At 40.8% G+C, this 20,834-nt stretch overlaps 1 protein-coding gene across 1 annotated transcript in view; it reads right to left on the reverse strand.

Moving 5' to 3' along the window:
• Positions 1 to 20,834, reverse strand: part of pdgfd (platelet derived growth factor d) — a 99,393-nt gene that overhangs the window by 23,624 nt on the left and 54,935 nt on the right. The window contains exons 5-6 of the mRNA XM_047390669.1: positions 17,980 to 18,187; positions 552 to 769 (exon numbers count right to left, since the gene is read on the reverse strand). Of these exons, the coding sequence (XP_047246625.1) occupies positions 552 to 769; positions 17,980 to 18,187 (426 nt within the window). The remainder of the gene's footprint in view (positions 1 to 551; positions 770 to 17,979; positions 18,188 to 20,834) is intronic.

A 20,834-nucleotide genomic window follows, 5' to 3' on the forward strand; every position in this document is an offset into this window, starting at 1 on the left:
TTTCCTACCTCAACACTATCAACAACTTTACTGCACATCAACTTCATGATTAGTCTTCCCAAATTTGTGGACTACATTTAAAAGCTAGATGTATCCTAGAAAACCAATTTCACCAGCTCTACCATTTTTTGATACAAAGAGGAATGAAATATTCAGGAAGAATTACAGCAGAAGCTTGTTGGTGGGTGTAAAAAGCATCTTGTCGGAGTGAAACCTGCTATGAGACTTATATTTGAACCTGTATATAACTATATACCTGATGATAGGGATAATCCACTATAATATTTAACTTGTGCATCCAATTCTTCTTATAAAATCAGTTGCATTTGTTTACTTGAAAAGAACAGTTTGAAAAAATCATTGAAAGCTCAACATTTATTTAACATTTATGTCCATGACAAGCAAATGTTAACTTCTGATCAAAACTGTATGTATGACAAAACATATTTAATAAAACAATATGATAAAACACTATCATGTATCATACATCATGGTTTAGTTTTGAGGTTTTAATTGTGTATCAGAGGATATCTTTATTTTACAAAACTTACCTCGTGTAGTTTTGTTGTGGTTTTTGAGGGCTGACAGGTGCAGCCAGTGTTCCAGTTATTGGTTCCACAACCACAGTTGCCACCGCAGCGTTTCACCAGCAGACATCGGGGGAAGAAGACAGCATTGGTGGTCTTCAGCTCCTCTCGCAGGTTCACAGAGTAGTTGCGAGGTGTGCAGCTGTATCGCTTGACTTCATCATGGAGACGATTCAGATCGACTGGATATTAAAAAGAGACAACAAAGAAAAAGAAGGTTTCCAATTATTTGCTGTATGTTAACACAAGTCATTCCTGAAGGGCATTGTGCTTGACCAAAAATAATTTTCTAACAAATGCTCCTAATTGGTAATAGGTTATACTGAGCTATCTATGTAGTTATACTGCTATTGGCATAAGATGCTGGAGGACATGATGATCTCTTACTCTGCTACATTCTCCTACTGCTCTCCAATTTTGCATTATTTTCTTCTATTTTCTCTCTCTGGTTTTTCTCTTCATAGAAGCTACACCTGGCCAGGCGTGACACCTTCCTGAAGGGGGTCATCAGCTTAGCTACTGCTGCCAACACTCAATGTTCTCCTTTTATAGATGATATACTGGGCCTGTCTTTCCATTTTAAGCCTGTCTCTTTCCTAGACGTAGCTATTGGCTGAGCATTTACTGCAACTAACTGTGCTCACTTTCACCTGCGAACTTGCTAAGAACTTATCTGATTAGCTTTATTTATCTCCTAGATGAATCCACAAAAGGAGCTACTAGTGCTTCTAACATTTTACTTTTCTTTAACATAGAAAGTACTCCTGGATCAGTGGTTCTGTGTTTTTTGTGTGTATGCTCTTTTCTCTCAAACCCCCAGTTGGTCGTGACAGATGACCGCTCACACTGAGCCTGGTTCTGCTGGAGGTTTCTTCCTGTTAAAAGGGAGTTTTTCCTTTCCACTGTCGCTACATGCATGCTCAGTATGAGGGATTGCTGCAAAGTCAACGCCAGTGACTATCCACTGTTGCTACATGCTCATCCAGGAGGAGTGAATGCTACAAGTCACTGACTCGATGCAATCTGCTGAGTTTTCTTAGACAGAACAACTTTTTAACCAATTTCAATAATAAACTGAATTTGACTCCATTGTTTGATCACCAGGATTAATTGGAATGTATGTACCTGACTTGGAATCTGTATGTATGAATACGAGTAAATAGCATTACATAGGTTTCCATTACTATGCAAATTATCCCTATATATTCTAATTTAGGACAAATAAATTCAGTAAGGGAAACTACAATGTTCTACTAATACTGAAGCTTGGGTGATGTATATAATTTTTTTAATGTTAAATGCAAATAAAACAGAGGCTACAAACAAAATCAGAAGTACAGTAACTATATTTTTTTCTGTATAATATTTTGCCGGCAACCTCAACCCACAAACCGCCTGCAGTTACTTTTACCCAGAATCACTATCATATTTCTCAAGATGTCCCAGTAACACTGATTACCTTCCAGCTCAAAGTCCAAGAACAAATCTGAATAGAAGTGTCATGAAAGAAAGATTTCAGCATCTCTTTGTCTTAAAAAAATTAAAAACACCATCTTCTAAATACTACACAAACTTCGCAATGATTAATGTCTGTCATAGCTTCAATAAGTCACAGTGCCATGTTATTCACTTTGCTCCCAAAACAAACTTACTTATGTTCTTTAGAGTTGTGTTTTATGATATTTTTTGAGAAGCAGAGCCTGGTGCTGTCATATTTTTCTTTAATTTATCCATTTCCCCATAGATTCAGGTTCTCTCTGCCAGTTCTTCCTTGGAGTGTTCCATTCCTCCCCACTGTTACTACGTACTTGCTCAAAAATACTTGTGTTTGGTTGGTTTCTTCTTTTACGTCAGAGACCCTGATATTACTTATTTTTAAGAAGTGATGAAAATTAAATAAAATATATTGAGTCTGGAAAGAAAAGGAACAACATTTATCTACACTATTTGTGTTTGTTGCACATCTTCTTATCTATTTTTTACTTTTAAAATGTTTAATTGCAGCTGATATAAATACACATGACCACGATGAACCACTCAAAAGCAGTTTCTAATACATTATACATAATACAACAACTACAAGCAAATGCTTGCTCTTGCAACTTTGTGAAGGCAAAATGTACACTAAGGAATCGATTAGATGAAATGGGTGGGAGATATACAGTCCTTTTTGTTATGAGGACAACTGCAAAAACCACAGATGGCAGGGATGGTTAGATGGATGCATTAATGATTAATGATCTAATGATTCTGGTCTTTCTTCTTGTCATCAGTCTGCAGCAAAATTGCCTCATTTGTCCACATAAGACCCTGCCATTGCTCATGACTAATTTCAGCGAGATGAAAGGGATCAGATACAATGATGGAAATTATATGTTATAAGAATTGAAAAGATAGAATAAAGAAGGAAGAACCCCAAAGCATCACATTAGAAAGAGCACAAGTGTCTCTCACTGAATTACTGTTAACATTTGCAAACTGACTAAAATGCATCAGTTTATATTTTTTTCTTTAAAAAACTATGTATTATCTGTGGAAAGGAATGTGAACGCTTTTAAATACTCTGAAGATAATCTAGTGTAACTAGATGTTTAAAGGTTGGATGGGTCAGAAAAAAAAAAAAAAAAAGATGAGAAGAAGAAAGACAAATAAAAGCAACAATCAGCACAGAACTGGTCTGTGATTGTAGTGAGTAGGGTAATAATCAGCACACTTTATAGCAAAGGCAGCAATTATATCACAAGTCACTCTTCACCCTGATGTAGGTGGTTTTGTCAAAATAAACTTCAGCATAAAGACCAAACTTGAAAAGCAGCTTAACATGTTAACCACTCAGATGTCGGGATTTGCATTTGACAAGTACAATGTAACATAAAATAAGTAGTCAGCCTACTCCCACTTTTCCCCTCTGCAGTGCATCAAATATACTAAAGACCTTGGGGGGTTTACTTAAGTTTATTTATATAGTGACAATTACACATAAAAGTCACCCTATGGACCTTTACAAGACATACAGACCCAATTCATATTCAGTCATACAGAATATAGCTTGGTCCAATTTAAACTTAAAGTTCATTCCAATATGGTCCCAATTATATAATCAGATTCAGATCCAGTTTAATAAAGTCCAGTTCAGTCTATATTTACGGTATAGTAGGTAACAAACCTAAAGAACCTATCTAGGCAGTCTGCCATCATCTCTGATTAGAAAATAATTTAGTAAAGATAAATAAATTACTAGCTGCTAAATGCTGAAGGACTCATATAAACAGCACACATTTTTTATATAAACAGCACACACCAGCCAGTATCTGATTGGTGGTCAATGATCCAAGGTTAGGTGTTCAGCAATCCTTTCTGTACCTTCTTAAAAGCCTTGACCCTTCTGATAACATTTTCCAAAACTGAAATCCAACAATCGGTTATCTCTAGGTGCACTTCAGCAAGGAGCGATCAATGACTGTTAAAGGCGCCAACAAACGCATGTAACTGACGGCACATACTGCAGCACTCCTGATGTTAATTCATTTTATGAGTAGTCAAGCAAAACGCTTAAGTCATTTGTTAACTTTACAACAGAGTCAAATAAAAAACCTACATCATAACAATCATCAATCCACTTGCAGAAGACTTGCTCCTCTGCTGTGATCAGATAAGTGGTGGATTTAGTAAGCAAAAAACTATTTTTCGGGTTGCGGCGCTGTTGACGCAGCTATCACAGCGACCTGTTCTGCATGTCTTCCCCACTCGTCAACCTAACTCCTGTCTGCCTACTTTTAAAAGAAAAATTACACCAGTGACACAAAACAAATCTTCAGAAAAACATGAACAATTTTCCTATAATAAATTTCTGTGTCAGCGTAGCACTGGTGGTGTAGGGGTAAAGTGTGCAACTATACATAGAGGCTATTGTCCGCGATGTGGCGGTCTTGGGTTCAAATCCCGGACCTGGCAACATTTGCCGAATGTCGTCCCCCTTGCTCTGTTGAAAGATGAAAAATAAAGGCCTCTAGTGCTAAAAAAATAAATCTCTGCTTATCAAATGAGGTAATGTTTTTAATTATCTCTAAACCATCGAACAGCAGAAATAAGTTTAAATCCACATCAGGAGCATAATTTTAAGCAAAAAGACAGGAATTAAAATAAAAAGTAGAAAAAAAAATTATAAAGATTGCACCACTGTTGCACTTAAAAGCAGGTAACTATAAGAAACTGTAAAGAGGTATTGCAGTGTTTGGGTCTTTGTTCTTCACTAAGCATTGCTGTCTGCAGCTGCTTTGTCAGAGAAAAACCTTTCTGTTTTAAAGGAGGTAATGTATTACATGTTTTCCGTTTGGATTTTGGCTCTAAGGGAAACCCTTACAGAAAGAGTATTCATCAAAGTCTTGTTTAAAATAATACACAGTGCAAAAGTCACTGTGTGTGTAATATAGAACATTTCTCAATATTCATGTAAAAAAAGACATCATGTGCTTCAAGGATTTCATTCTATTTGGAAAAACTGCTGCGAGATTATTACTCCTAGTATGATCTCCCAAAGTTCATTGCATTATCGTGCAACAAAGGCACCAACTGAGAAGAAACATCAGGAGCTGACAGGTACCAAGGAAGACTGAGAAGAGTAATGGGAAAAGTGAGAAATAGAAAGAAGAAACTGTTGATGCATTTACCTCTGTGGTAGAATACAATCATTTAGGATTCAGCAGAGAGAACAAGGCACAACAGTAAACTAAAGGGACATAAACCCATCAGCAGTCAACAGAGATGGATCAAGGACTCACACCATTTAATTCTAACCACTTAATGATTGACCGGGCTGTTTTAAATGGAACCTTCTACGCCACAGGGAGGAGTAATCGAGACTCTGAAGTCGTTCAGGGATCAAACCATGAGTGGCTAGCCAAATGCAAAGAGCAGATGCCTATCTCTCTGCACCATTCTCACATTAAGTATCATGACTTTGTTCTTCATTCTGCAGCCTCTATAGTGCCAATCTAATGCCCCTATTGACCTGGTCAAATTCATTCACACTATAAGCTGACTGAAAGGAAGTCGAAGGTAAATTTGTATAGGTTGGTCTTGTCTGTAGTCAGCGTAAGGTGAAGTTAGATTGTTCACTGTTCCTCCTAAAGAACTCTCTCTCTGAGGCACCACTGAGGGGTCAGTAGGTGGTTATTTATGTACAAAAAGGAATATTCCTGTATTTCAAAATGAGATTTTTACCTAATGCAATTTTGCTTAAAAAATATTACAATCTGGTGTTCATTCAGTCTAATCATTTTCTTCAATTCATTACAAGACAATCACACCTTTCATGATCAATATTTCCAGGCAACTATAGCAGTGTTTCTTCACTGGCATGCATCCAGTTCAACTGGAACATAGCTTTGTTCTGGTGTTACCAAGCTAGGTCAGTCATGCAGTACAAACTGCCTTTAATCAGCATTTAGTCTGTGTAATAACAGAAAATAGGTTTGACCACTTGCTTTTTCAGAGAATCAGAAAAAAAGAAATCTGAAGACAATAAAAAAAAAAAACCTAATGCTAGTAAAACTGCAGTTACGTTGTTTCTTGTCTTGCCATGTGTGTTGATGTACTTACAAACATATTGTGCATGTGCGTGAACGTATCGAAAAAAGGCCAATTATGTAAAACATCAAGTTCTCTCACAATTATGAAGTGAGTGTGTTGTTTATGATGCGCGACCATTTTATACAGCATGTGTATTGCTGTGTATTGGGAAGAAGGGTATAAAATGTAGATTGTTACTGTGACAAGTTAGAGTAAGCTACCTTTTGGTGTAGAGTCACTCTCTATTTTGTTTCCATACAACATGTAATTGTTACCTGGTCGACTATTTGGGGATAATAGTATTATGTTTTACACAATCTGCAAGTGCATCTGAAAATATGCCTACTTGAAGCTGCTGATCCATTGAAACACAAGGCATATGCACAATAGTGTGACAGGATAAGAAATTCAGTAGTGACCTGAGCCTGAAAAGAACTGTTTGAATGAGTGTTACACTAGTTGTAATTTTTTGACTAGTTAGCTTATAAGGTTACATTGGAAAACTAGTAAAGCAAAGTTTGTTTCAAAGTCACATAAAATAAGTTAGTCAGACTTCAAAAGACTGCATGTCATTAATGGTAAAATAAGTTATCTTAAAAGTCATGCACAACCTTTCTTCGGGTTTTAAGTGAAGAGAGGCCTGAAGCTTGTATTAGCATATACACTTAACGGCCACTTTATTGGGTACACCTTGTTAGTGTTGAGTTGGGCCCCAATTTGCCTTCAGAACAGACTTCATTCCTTTTATTATAGATTCAAAATATTTTTGAAAGATTATTCTGAGATTTTGATACATTTTGACAAGATAGCCTAACGAAAGGTTGCAAAGTTGTTAGCCGCACATCCACGCCAGTCTCCCTGTCCAACTTTAACCCAATGTTGCTCTGTTGGATTGAGATGTATTCACTGTGGAAGCCACTGCAGTAAAGATAACAAATTTTTGCATTTTAGAAACCAGTTTGAGCTTATTTGAATTTTGTGACATGGTGCATCAACCTGCTGGAAGTAGACATCAGAAGATGGGTACACAATGGTCATAAAGAAATGGAAATGGTCCATGCTGTGGCAATTAAACAAAATGTTCAGTTTTAGGATCAAAGTGTGCCAAGAAAATATTCCTCACACGATTACACCACCACCATGGTTAACCGGTGACACAGGGCCAAATAGATTCCTGCTTTAATGTTGTTTATTACTAATTCTGACCCTATACTCTTATCGGAGCTGAAATCAGGCCAGGACAGATCAGGACAATCTTGGGTAGCCTGTGTGAACTGTAGCCCATCTGCTTCAAGGTTTGACATGTTTATCCAACAATTGTCCTCTACACAATTATTGTAGGGGAGGATATTTGAGCAAAAGTTACCTTTCTATTCTCTTGAGGAATTCTGTCCATTATCCTCTGACCTCTGACATGAACAAGGAAATTGAAATCCACCCAACTCCTACTTACTGGATATTTTCTATTTTTCAAACCATTCCCCATAAACCCAGGAGATCCGCACAAATTTCCCTACAGATTCGAGATTTCTGAAATACTTACACCAGACAGTCTGGCAAAAAAACAGCCACAAGTCAACCATCAAAATCCCTTGAATGCCCTTCTTTTCCCATTTGTCTGCTGAGTTGCTGCCATGTGATTGGCTCATTCGCTATTTATGTTAAAAAGCGATTTAACAGGTGTACTTGATAAAGTGGGCAGTATGTACAGTTGAATTAGTGCATTATCGTGTATGGTATAAAGTCATCTAGAAGACATAATTGTCAGGCATCACCTTGAGTATTTTTCATTGTTATATTTACGTTAAGTGGGTTGGATGCTCAAATGAACAAAATACAATCAAGAATTTTCTTCCACTGAAAACATTTGTCACATTATCAAACAACATACAGACCAAAAGTTTGGACACACCTCATTCAAAGAGTTGTCTTTATTTTCATGACTATGAATTAACACATGTGGAATTATATACTGAACAAAAAAGTGTGAAACAACTGAAAATATGTCTTATATTCTAGGTTCTTCAAAGTAGCCACCTTTTGCTTTGATTACTGCTACGCACACTCTTGGCATTCTGTTGATGAGCTTCAAGAGGTAGTCACCTGAAATGGTTTTCACTTCACAGGGGTGCCCTGTCAGGTTTAATAAGTGGGATTTCAAGCCTTATAAATGGGGTTGGGACCATCAGTTGTGTTGTGCAGGAGGTGGATACAGTACACAGCTGATAGTCCTACTGAATAGACTGTTAGAATTTGTATTTTGGCAAGAAAATAGCAGCTAAGTAAAGAAAAAGAGTGGCCATCATTACTTTAAGAAATGAAGGTCAGTCAGTCCGAACAATTGGGAAAACTTTGAAAGTGTCCCCAAGTGCAGTTGCAAAAACTATCAAGCACTACAAAGAAACTGGCTCACATGAGGACCGCCCCAGGAAAGGAAGACCAAGAGTCACCTCTGCTGTGGACGATAAGTTCATCCGAGTCACCAGACTCAGAAATCGCAGTTTAACAGCAGCTCAGATTAGAGAACCGGTCAATGGTACACAGAGTTCTAGCAGCAGACACATTTCTAGAACAACTGTTAAGAGGAGACTGTGTGAATCAGGCCTTCATGGTAAAATAGCTGCTAGGAAACCACTGCTGAGGACAGGCAACAAGCAGAAGAGACTTGTTTGGGCTAAAGAACAGAAGGAATGGACATTAGACCAGTGGAAATCTGTGCTTTGGTCTGATGAGTCCAAGTTTGAGATCTTTGGTTCCAACCACCGTGTCTTTGTGCGGCGCAGAAGAGGTGAACGGATGGACTCTACATGCCTGGTTCCCACCGTGAAGCATGGAGGAGGAGGTGTGATGGTGTGGGGGTGCTTTGCTGGTGACACTGTTGGGGATTTATTCAAAAATGAAGGCATACTGAACCAGCATGGCTACCACAGTATCTTGCAGTGGCATGCTATTTCATTCGGTTTGCGTTTAGTTGGACCATCATTTATTTTTCAACAGGACAATTACCCCAAACACACCTCCAGGCAGTGTAAGGGCTATTTGACCAAAAAGGAGAGTGATAGGGTGCTGCGTCAGATGACCTGGCCTCCACAGTCACCGGACCTGAGTCCAATCGAGATGGTTTGGGGTGAGCTGGACCGCGGAGTGAAGGCAAAAGGGCCAACAATTGCTAAGCATCTCTGGGAACTCCTTCAAGACTGTTGGAAAACCATTTCAGGTGACTACCTCTTGAAGCTCATCAACAGAATGCCAAGAGTGTGCGTAGCAGTAATCAAAGCAAAAGGTGGCTACTTTGAAGAACCTAGAATATAAGACATATTTTGAGTTGTTTCACACTGTTTTGTTCAGTATATAATTCCACGTGTTAATTCATAATTTTCATGCCTTCAGTGTGAAGCTACAATATTCATAGTCATGAAAATAACAAAAACTCTTTGAATAAGAAGGTGTGTCCAAACCTTTGGTCTGTACTGTATACTACAAAGAAATAATGGAAAAGTTAAACTATAGAATTAAACTATTGAATCCAGATCTTATATCAAGCAAGATCAAGCCAGTTTTTGTATCCAAACTACTGCAGCAAGTGTCCAGTATTCAAACTGTTATGATTCTGGCTCGTCTGCCTGCTCCGCTCTCACTCATGCAATCAACTCATCTGCTTCACCTTTCTGCTGCTGCGCTGCTGCGCACACCTGTGGAGCTGCAGTTATATACAGCCATCTGACAGGCAGACGGTGCCAGATTTTCGAAAACATTTGTGAGTAGTTATCCAGCATTCCTTCCTGACTGATCTTGTTCTCTGACCTTGCCTTGCCTCACGGATTTTGCCTTCTTGCCTTCCCCTTGTCTGACGGATTGGATTTCTGGATTTCGACTCTGTTTTCTGCCTCTGCCCGCCCCTTGTCAGAGGGGCAGCTCTGTGTTCCAGTCACAGCTTCAGCTGATTCCTCGGAGGATTTGGATCAGTCGGCAATCCGACTTCAGTCTGTTGGACCCTTCCTCATTAACTGTCTGGATCACTTCCTCCTCTGGATTCTGTGCCTCATCCCAGACTGAGAAGGTTAGTGGCTTTATCTAACTCCTTGCAAATCCTGAGTTTTATTCAGCCACTAAATAGTCTCTCTGTTCTCAGTGGTTCCTGGAAGCTGACTGCTGTTCTCCTGCTCTCTGATCCTGAGTTTCTGAATAAACCTTTTAACTTATCACTTTGTGTTTGGCTGAATTTGGGTTCTCTGTCTCTGGTCGTGATAGTAAAATCTGGCCAAAAGATGGACCCATCGCCAGCACAGCAGTGGCGCACTATTGTTGATCACTCTATTGCCCGTCTAGATTCCGGCATGGAGGAAATCATTTCTATGCTGTGCTCCATGATTCCTGCCTCCACGTCAGCGCCCTCACAGCCTGTTGCCCCCAGAGTTCCAGATCTTTCCGCTTTGGTAAGAGAACCTAGACTCACGCCTCCTGAGCTGTTTAAGGGAGATCCTGACCAGTGCCGTGCTTTTCTTACTCAGTGTGAGATTCATTTTGAGCTTCAGCCATCTTCGTTGCCTTCTGAGCGCTCTAAGGTGGATAAACCTTCTTCAACTCACAGTCCTGTTCCCCAACTAGAACCCAAGGGTCTTCCACCCCCTTCTGATCACCGTTGTGACCCGGAGAGCATGAAGTTGGGTCATTCAAAGATTTCTGCGGGGAATGTGATCGACGAAGGAAGAATAACTTGTGTTTTTATTGTGGTGGACAGGGTCATGTTGCCTTCAAGTATCCGTTAAAAGCCCAGGCTCAGTAGGAGAACTCTACTGAGCCGAGGTCAACTGTCTGTCTCCTCATACTCATTTCCTGCAACCATTCAAGTGTCTTCTACTTCTCATCAGGTGTCAAGTGTTCATTGACTCAGGGGCGGACACAGAGTTTATGGATGAATCGTTCGCCAGGGACCATGACATCAAGCTCCTTCCCACGTCTGACACCCGAAATGTTCTGGCATTGGATGGTCCTAGTATCAACAGTTCACACTACAAAACAGAGGTAATAAGACTCACACTGTGGGGTAATTATCAGGATGAAGTCACATTCAGGATCATCAACTCGCCTAAACTGCCCATTGTTTTAGGGGCCTCCTGGTTACAAAAGCACAACCCCAACATTGACTGGCAAGCCAAAGAGATATTGGGCTGGGCTAAGTCCTGCTCGGCCACTTGTCTGTCTTCTGCCTCTACAGATATTATTCTGGAGAATGACATTGAGGAGACATACCCCGATCTGTCTAAGGTGCCGCCCGAAAATAATGCGTTGAAGGAGGTTTTCAACAAGTCCAGGGCCACGGCACTTCCACCTCATAGACCCTATGACTGCGCCATTGAGCTCCTACCAGGCACTTCTCCCCCTAGGGGTCAATTGTATTCAATGTCAGGACCAGAGAACCAAGCCATGAGGAAGTATGTTGAGTCACTAAAAGCTGGTATTATCAGACCTTCTTCTTCTCCAGCAGGGGCAGGCTTCTTCTTTGTGAAAGAAGGATGATTCCTTGAGACCATGTATCGACTACAGGGGTTTAAACGACATCACCATCAAGAACCGATACCCTCTACCAATTATGAACACTGCTTTCGACCAGATTCAAGGCGCCAAGATCTTCTCTAAGTTGGATTTGAGAAACGCTTACCACCTTGTTCGTATCAAGGAGGGGGATGAATGGAAGACAGCATTTAACACTCCCACTGGTCAATATGAGTACTGTGTAATGCCTTTTGGTTTAACCAATGCCCCTGCAGTTTTTCAGGCATAGGTGAATGATGTCCTGAGGGACATGGTTGGACTGTTTGTTTTTGTTTACTTTGACGACATTCTGATTTATTCCCAGGATCTGGAAACTCACAGAAGTCATGTTCGGACCGTTCTCCTCCGTCTTCTTCATAATCATCTGTTTGTCAAAGCTGAAAAGTGTGAGTTTCACACCACTACCACTTCATTCCTTGGATTCATCAATTCTCCAGACCAAGTCATAGTGGACCCCTCCAAAGTCAAGGCGGTCTTGGAATGGCCTTCTCCTACCGACTGCAAACAGATTCAAAGGTTTCTGGGGTTTGCTAATTTTTACAGACGATTCATCAGGAATTATAGCCTTGTAGCAGCCCCTCTTAATGCTCTCACATCGTCTAAGATGAGGTTTGTTTGGAAAGAGATGGCAGAAAGAGCTTTTGTCAAGCTCAAAGGATTATTTACATCTGCTCCTGTTCTACGGTCCCCTAACCCCGATAAACAGTTCATTGTGGAGGTTGACGCCTCAAACACAGGGGTTGGAGCAGTCCTAAGCCAAATAAATTCTGATGACCGTATTCACCCATGTGCCTTCTTTTCTAGGACTTTGTCCCAAGCAGAGCACAATTATGATGTGGGGGACTGAGAACTGTTGGCAGTCAAGTTGGCTCTCGAGGAGTGGAGACATTGGCTAGAGGGGGCTAAGAAACCGTTTCTTGTATGGACAGATCATAAGAACCTGGAGTACCTGAGATCAGCGAAGCGCCTTAATCCCAGGCAGGTAAGGTGGGCTTTATTTTTTGGAAGATTCAACTTCTCTCTGTCTTTCAGACCTGGAGTCAAAAATGGCAAACCGGATGCCCTGTCCAGAATACAGAAACCCTCCGAGTCACAGGCCTCTGGGGAGGATGAATTTTTTCTCCCAGAATCAGTGACACTCTCTTTCACCATGTTGGAGTTGAAGGGAGAGGTTAGCGATGCCACCAAAGACCCCCCTATCCCAACTTCATGCCCACCTGACCGGTGTTTTGTCCCGGAGCGCCTCGTACCCAAGGTACTTAATTCATGCCATAATTCACATCGGTTCTGTCATCCTGGTATCAGCAGGACGTTGTAGATGGTCCGGACTCAGTTTTGGTGGCCATCTCTTGTTAAAGATGTCACAGATTACGTCATGGCCTGTACTCATTGTTCCCAAGCCGAGTCTTCTCGTGGCCATCCTGCTGGACTCTTGCATCTCCTACTCATTCCTCCTCGTCCCTGGACACACATAGCCATGGACTTCGTCACAGGTTTGCCAGTTTCTAATGGCTTCACAGTTCTGTTAACTGTCATCGACAGATTTTCAAAGATGGTTCATCTAGTTCCTCTCAAGAAGCTGCCTTCAGCCAAGGAAATGGGGGACATTCTGGTACGTGACGTTTTTTGTCTCAGAGGGCCACAGTTTGTGTCACGTTTCTGGAAAGAGTTTTGTTCCTTGTTGGGGATTACTGTTTGTCTTCAGGATTTCACCCACAGTCGGATGGACAGACTGAGAGGGCCAACCAGGAGGTGGAGACCAAACTTCGTGCACTATGTGAGTTAGACGCAACTAAATGGTCTCAAAATTTACCCTGGGTTGAATATGCTGTCAACACCCTCCCGGCTAGTGCCACGGGGTTATCCCCTTTCCAAGTTGTGTTTGGTTTTCAGCCACCCTTGTTCACATTCCAGGAGAAAGAAGCTAAGGTTCCTTCTGCTCAGGCCGTGGCCCTAAGATGTCAGCACATCTGGAGGAAGGCAAGAAGGTCTATGATCAGAATGTCAGAGGTGCAGGCACGCACAGCAAATCGTCGGAGAATCCCTGCTCGGAGCTACCAGATGGGACAGAAGGCTTGGCTGTCCACCAAGGACCTCCCGCTTCTGGTTGACTCCCGTAAGCCGGCACCTCGTTTTGTGGGACCTGGCTGTTCGTTTACGTCTGCCTCGTGCCATTAAAGTTCACCATACCTTCCACGTGTCCTGGATCAAGCCTTATGTGGTGTCCCGTCTTGGGCCCACCTCCGGGTCCCCTCTACCCGCCTGGCTTCTTGCTGATGGCCCAGTCTACACTGTCCAGTGCATCATCCGGTCCAGACGGCAGGGACGTGGCATACATTATCTGGTGGACTGGGAGGGCTATGGTCCTGAGGAGAGGTCCTGGATTCCTGCACGATTCATCGTGGACAAAGCCCTCATCCGGGATTTCCACCGCCTCCATCTTGATCGGCCTCGGGGTTCCGTCCGGAGCCGGACCTTGAGGAAGGGGTACTGTTATGATTCTGGCCCGTCTGCCTGCTCTGCTCTTACTCTTGCAATCAACTCATCTGCTTCACCTGTCTGCTGCTGCGCAATCACCGTCATGCCACACACCTGTGGAGCTGCAGTTATATACAGCCATCTGACAGGCAGACGGTGCCAGATTTTCGAAAACATTTGTGAGTAGTTATCCAGCGTTCCTTCCTGACTGATCTTGTTCTCTGACCTTGCCTTCTTGCCTGCCCCTTGTCTGACGGATTGGATTTCTGGATTTCGACTCTGTTTTCTGCCTCTGCCTGCCCCTTGTCTGACGCCTCTAGCCCTGGAATTCGACCCTGTTTCTGTCCCTGGATTTACGCCTCAGCCTAACCACTGGTTTATTCAGCCTGAGCCCGCCTGGCTCTCTAGTCCGCCTGGAATTATTGTCAAGAGGACAATCACAGCTCTCTGTGTTCCAGTCACAGCTTCAGCTGATTCCTCTGAGGATTTGGATCAGTCGGCAATCCAACTTAAGTCTGTTGGACCCTTCCTCATTAACTGTCTGGATCACTTCCTCCTCTGGATTCTGTGCCTCATCCCCAGACTGTGAAGGTAAGTGGCTTTATCTAACTCCTTGCAAATCCTGAGTTTTATTCAGCCACTAGCTAGTCTCTCTGTTCTCAGTGGTTCCTGGAAGCTGACTGCTGTTCTCCTGCTCTCTGATCCTGAGTTTCTGAATAAACCTTCTAACTTATCACTTTGTGTTTGGCTGAATTTGGGTTCTCTGTCTCTGGTCGTGATACAAACATGTTGGGTGTACAGGTAAAATATGACTTGATGAATCATAGTTCTAAACATCTGATTGTTCCAGCATTGGATATATTTCTAATTAGAGCTGCACAAGACATCAAATCACAATCCTCATTTAAAATGGATATGTGCAACATTGCTATCATAAGAACTACTTCCATGCAATAATTTGTATAGTATTATATTTTAAGTGCCATGCATTCACACTCTTTATGCCAGTAATATATTTGGCAAGTTTAAAAGTGTTTTGCTGCACTTGATGCCAACACCTGAAGTATAGTTTAGGGGCTGAGATGTTAAAATTCAGAGAGAGTGGTGGGAACATTATGATGGAAAAGAAACAAAGGAGTTGTGAAACGTTTTACACTTCACATGGCATCTTATTCATATTTTCAAGATAAAAATGTAAATTATTATCAAATTGTGTTAACATTGTTACCTAATCTTAAATTGTTTGGAGGGGAGTATGTAGGATTAAATCCATCTGGACCTCAGACCACAGCCGGCATTCATCAGGCTACGCGTATTACCAAAAAAGAAAGGTCTGTTTTAGTTTGTGTCTACTCCTGTAGAAAATAAAAGTGACAGTTTATATATCATTATTTTGTTGTATTTGTTTTAAAGCAAGAGGAAGGTTTTTGAGGTGGTGATCATTCAATAGGTGTTGACACACTGCATTTGACTGTATAATAGATCTCTAATATTTTGATGTCAATCTAGACTTCTCCAGATGATACTACGCTAGGTGGAAAGTAGGTGATTGTTACTCTTAAACTCTATTAGTTTTTATTTCAGAGTGCATATGTTTACACAAATATTTTAAAGAGGGACAGAAGCAGCATAGGTTGTAAATGGGTGTCTATATGTGAGTGTTTCCTGTGTGTGTGCATTTTCTTGCTTGCAGAGCGAAACCTGTTTAAAGTAGTGTAATCTCAGAAGAGCAGTGGTGTGGAATCCTGTCAGTGTCTGGGCAGAAAAAAGAACTGAAAAAACAAAACAATGAAAAGTTGCTAGAAGTACTGTCACTCTTAAAGGCAGCAACATGAAAAAAGTGCTGTACCCCTACATAGGTGTGTAAGAATTAGTAGCTATTTTGCGCTGCAAAGTGGAACCCAAGTACACAAAGTACTGTGTACTTGTATGTGTATTATTGTGGTTTGATTTGAACTTATTCACACATGCAGGTAATAGTGTGCCCATAATACATACCAGTTTATATTATCATCATGCGAAGCTTTCTCAGTGAAAACCAAGATGGGTCTGCACTTATGTGTGGCTTAATGAAAACAAAGTTAAGCTGATGACTGTGGCAGATTTTTGTGCTGCTGCACATGTTGAACTTTCAATTAGAGGGCTCAATATTGATGTGTTAAGGACCCATAGTGCCAACCCAGCTTAAAACATCACTGTAAAATGCACATCCTCCTTGAATAGAAAGTTTCCCATGCCATCAGAGCACATTACCACCATTAAATAGAAATAGATTTACTGTCAGGTGCAAATATTTACTAAGGAACAGAACATCACTCAGTTAGACATACAAAAACAGAGTGCAGAGAGATATATAAAGGCACAGCTGGAGGAGATGGAGTCTAAAGCATTAGGGTTACAAGCTGATATTTTCACATAAACACGTTACAAATGTTTGCACAAGTTATCATATTAACTTTTACATACAGTCAAAGCAGATATAGTGGCATAGAACTGAATTGTCTGTCTGTCTGTCTGTCTGTCTGTCTGTCTGTCTGTCTGTCTGTCTATCTATCTATCTATCTATCTATCTATCTATCTATCTATCTATCTGTAGATAATTTGAGTAGTCAAATAAACGTATCTGCTTTGAGTTGACATGGTTGTCATGGTTACATCACATAGAACATATGGTTTCTTAGTAACGTTTCCTGAGTGCATTCCAGTAAAAGGAGTTAAAAGCAGCTTCCAAGTTCATCTGTTTTTATTTAATGCTCTCATCAAGCAAGGCTTCACAATGAGTAAACCACAGACTACAGCTCTGACAGAGAGGTGCATATTCTTCTGTTAGAGGTTTCACAGATAAGGAACGACTAATGGCTCATAACCGTCTGTTCATGTTAGCTGTAGCTGAATAATCATGACCACAACATTTTCCACAAAATGAACTAAATAAAATTAATAATATAAAATAAAAAACACTTTGTTTTTTAAAATAATAGAAAAATCACCAGATAAACCAGCATGAGCATTACATCTCTGAATTGCCACATGTAAGAGTGCTACAGAATCAATCCAAGTCTTACTCAAAGGTCACAGCAACAATCCAATAATTACCATACTTAATCTCATACTACACTATGCAGACACTCTGTCTGCACTGGTGATGGGATGCATAATGCTTGGATTGTTGCCAACTGACACACTCCCACACACTCTTACTCACTTTCTGATTAAGTCATTACCCTGCTGGTACACCATAGATCATAGCATGCATATGTATGTTACTTTGACACTACCTCCTTTCCCAAGACAACAGCTATCCAAAATTGGCCACAAAAAGCATCAGCATACAATACAACCACCAAAAACAGGTCTAAAACAGCAGAAAGAGCTCAAAGAGTTGATCCAACCCCATTAACTATAAAACAAACCAAAATTCATTCTTGGAGAAGCAAGCAGAGATCTCATGACCATACATTGTCTTGGTCAGTTTTGGCTTATTCCGCAAAAGAGACCTACACAGCATCAGGCTAATGGGTTTGATTTTGTGGCTGTACTATTGGCTGTTGTGTTGAACATGTGTCCACATTGCATACAAATACATTTCTTGTCTCTCTCTTTTTTGCAGGAGATTCTTTCAGATTACTAAAACATAAATATAACAAAATTGAAGCACAAGCATTATCTACTGTCGTGCTTAGAGCACCTCAGAAAGGATTGTTTTATATGATGTACATGTTAATCCCTCTGCATTCCTGGTTAACGTCTCCCATATTTTGTAGAAAAAAAGATTTGTTACTCCTACCTTTATTCTGTCTGCTGGCCAGATGATAGGACTTGGATCTATAATGTATGTATGTTTGAGTGTAGATGCTGTCTAGGTCTTGTCTCCAAGTATCTGGACTCAAAGATTTAAGAAGCTGTTCTATAGTGTCAAAGGCAGCAATGGTTCTGTCCAAGTCCTCCAGTGTCTGAGGAACCTCTGTGGCTGGCATCTCGTTTTCACCCATGTCCTGCAAAAAAAATAAATAAAAATGAATTGCACTAAGTGGGGGGTGTTGCGGGTGATCTACAAAGATTGCATGCGCAATGGATAACAGGTGCAAAAGTTGTTTGGACTAGCTTTCACTCTGTGACAAGCACATTGTTGGAATCGAGGGATATGGCTTGCTTGACCAAATGCAAACCAAGAGGCATACAAAGCATATTCATGTCGAATTAAAAGAAAATAAACATGTTATTATTTCTTTTAATTCGACATGAATATGCTTTGTATGTAGCCTGTGATGAAACATTGAAGGAGAAAAATCTCCTGCGTACAACACAGGAGTGCGCACTTTCAGGAGCCCCCAGGACAGTTTTTCTTTCATTAGTTTTCCTTCAATGTCCCTGTTTCTGGTCTCTGGTGGCTGCTGATGTTCAGATTTGTTTGTTCATAAGTATGCTACAATATTTAGGTTTAGTCATGGTGCTTTTGGTTTAATTGCATAAAGATTGTCTGCAGTCCCACTGCAAACATGCAGCAGACAACTATAATCTTCGCCACTTGTTAGAGCTGTGTAGAAGTGCTCCTCTAGTGCATCCAGACATAACTGTGTTGTCCCATAAAGGCATGTACTAGATTTATAATGCTGCAGCTTAAATTGGCATAGCTGGATAGATAAAATCTCTACTATTTTTATTTCTGACATTTAAAACTATTTTTCTTGTCTGATGAGCTAACCCCTCCCACCTACTTCCCCATGTCTAAAGGGATTGCTCAATCCAGCTCTCCATCCAATGGGTCCGGACTTCCCTAAACCTGGAAGATCTTACTAAGCAGGTTTACTGAAAGTTCTGTTTAAGCTGGTGTCGGGAAATGACTCGCCTAGCACTAACACCCTTCAAACAAAAGTATTGCCCTACTTCAAGTGGAGGTCTGGACGACTGAGTAGCCTATCGCAGTCATCCACACTTTCAACAGTCAGTACTGTTCACGGCTGCTCCTTCCCTAATATTACAACTGGCTCTTGGTATATGGGCTAGGTTGATTTTAGTGGCTCAGGACGAGCTCAAAGGGCGCTGTTTTAACAAACTTGGCTAAGGCAACCTATAAAAACCTCCTAAAATATCTTGGAACCAGGCAACAAGACCTTTTACCACCAATGAAAAACCAAAAATAATGTGACTCAAATAATTGAATGTCCACGATTTAACTAGAATTTTATATGCTTTCTTTAATTAGTAACGCTTATGCAGGGATCAGTAACAGCTTAAATTCGTCAACACATAATAATTTCAATAATAGAAATGAATCAATCAACTCAACCTGTCTTTCCCTGATGCTGAAGCTAGTGAGTTTGGAGAGGCTTTGAAGACGGAGGCTCATCCATGCACCTGATGGAGATGCTTCTTCTGGTAACAACGAGTGGTTTCTTGAAGGGAATACAACTTAATCTTCAGTTTTCTTCCTCTAAGTGGACAGGCACTGATGCTCCAGGCTTCGATGGTTAAACGGAAACTTTGTTGTCATATGTCTCAGAAGACAGTAGCTTCCAGAGGCTGAAGAGTTGAAGGAAACCCCGGTGACATAAATGAGGTTGATTCAGGACTTCCAGAGGCCTGAAACCTAGAGCAATCAGCTGTTCACCGATCAAGTTCACTTCTGTTGTCTGGATAAAAAGGCTTTAGATTAAATCAGATTCTTAATTTTGAGGCACACGGGTTGATCCTCTTTTTAATGCAGTTGATCAGCTGGGATGTGTCTCTGGTCCTTTTTCATCTGAGCGTCTTTTCTCCGTCCGACCTTATTCGCTAGTGTTCTGCGAGGAAACAGCCGTAGTTCCCTTTTTTAGCATTGCTTTTATAGTGCAGATGCTTTCACTGGTCAGCCCTTTGTTAGTCTTCTCAGTTATTGCGCAACATACTTTTGCCCAGTACGTTATTACTCAATACTTAGTCATGGTCATTGTGACTTTCTGGTGCTGTTTTTTGGCCTTGGAGATGCCGGTAATAGCAATGCAGCTGGCTGTAGATTCATCCTCCCTTCCTTGCGCTGGTCTTCAAAAGATTCGCTGCCATCATGCAGCTGGCTCTCGTCACTCTTAGTCATCCTACAGTTCTCTCCCTAATCTGGGCATGGGAAGGATAAAATGGCAAGGGGTAGGAACGAATTAGGCGTGCAAATTGGCCAGGGTGTGAATTGACCTAGAGCCAGGGCTTCTTTTGTTACCTCTGCCCTCATTTAAGAAATGATCAATCCATCCTTAATAAAAAGATTAACACAATTTTACAGTATTGTAAAAGTAGTTAGATTAAAATGGACTGTGTGTAACTGAATTTGAGTCTAACTGTATGATTCAACTGTACTAGAATGAATGATCTGGTTATGAATTGGACCTATTTGTCTTGTAAAGACCTTTTGAAATGGCACCTATAAAAAGTTGCCATTTTTTTGTGATTAAACAAAAGGGACGTGGCGTAGTGGGCCTGCCAGTCTTGTGAATTCGAAACAATTTCTTATTTTAGCAACAATATATTTAAAAATAGCTGGAGGAATATAAAAAAAAAAAATCGAAAACAAGTAAAATGTCTTTCTTTTGACAAAAATTTGAAACACAAATACCCACAGAAGGCAGTAAAACTCTCATGAAATGTGGGACTATTCAACCTGAGATATTA

Source organism: Girardinichthys multiradiatus, chromosome 18 (assembly GCF_021462225.1).
Source record: "Girardinichthys multiradiatus isolate DD_20200921_A chromosome 18, DD_fGirMul_XY1, whole genome shotgun sequence".
In the NCBI taxonomy this organism is placed as follows: Eukaryota; Metazoa; Chordata; class Actinopteri; order Cyprinodontiformes; family Goodeidae; genus Girardinichthys; species Girardinichthys multiradiatus.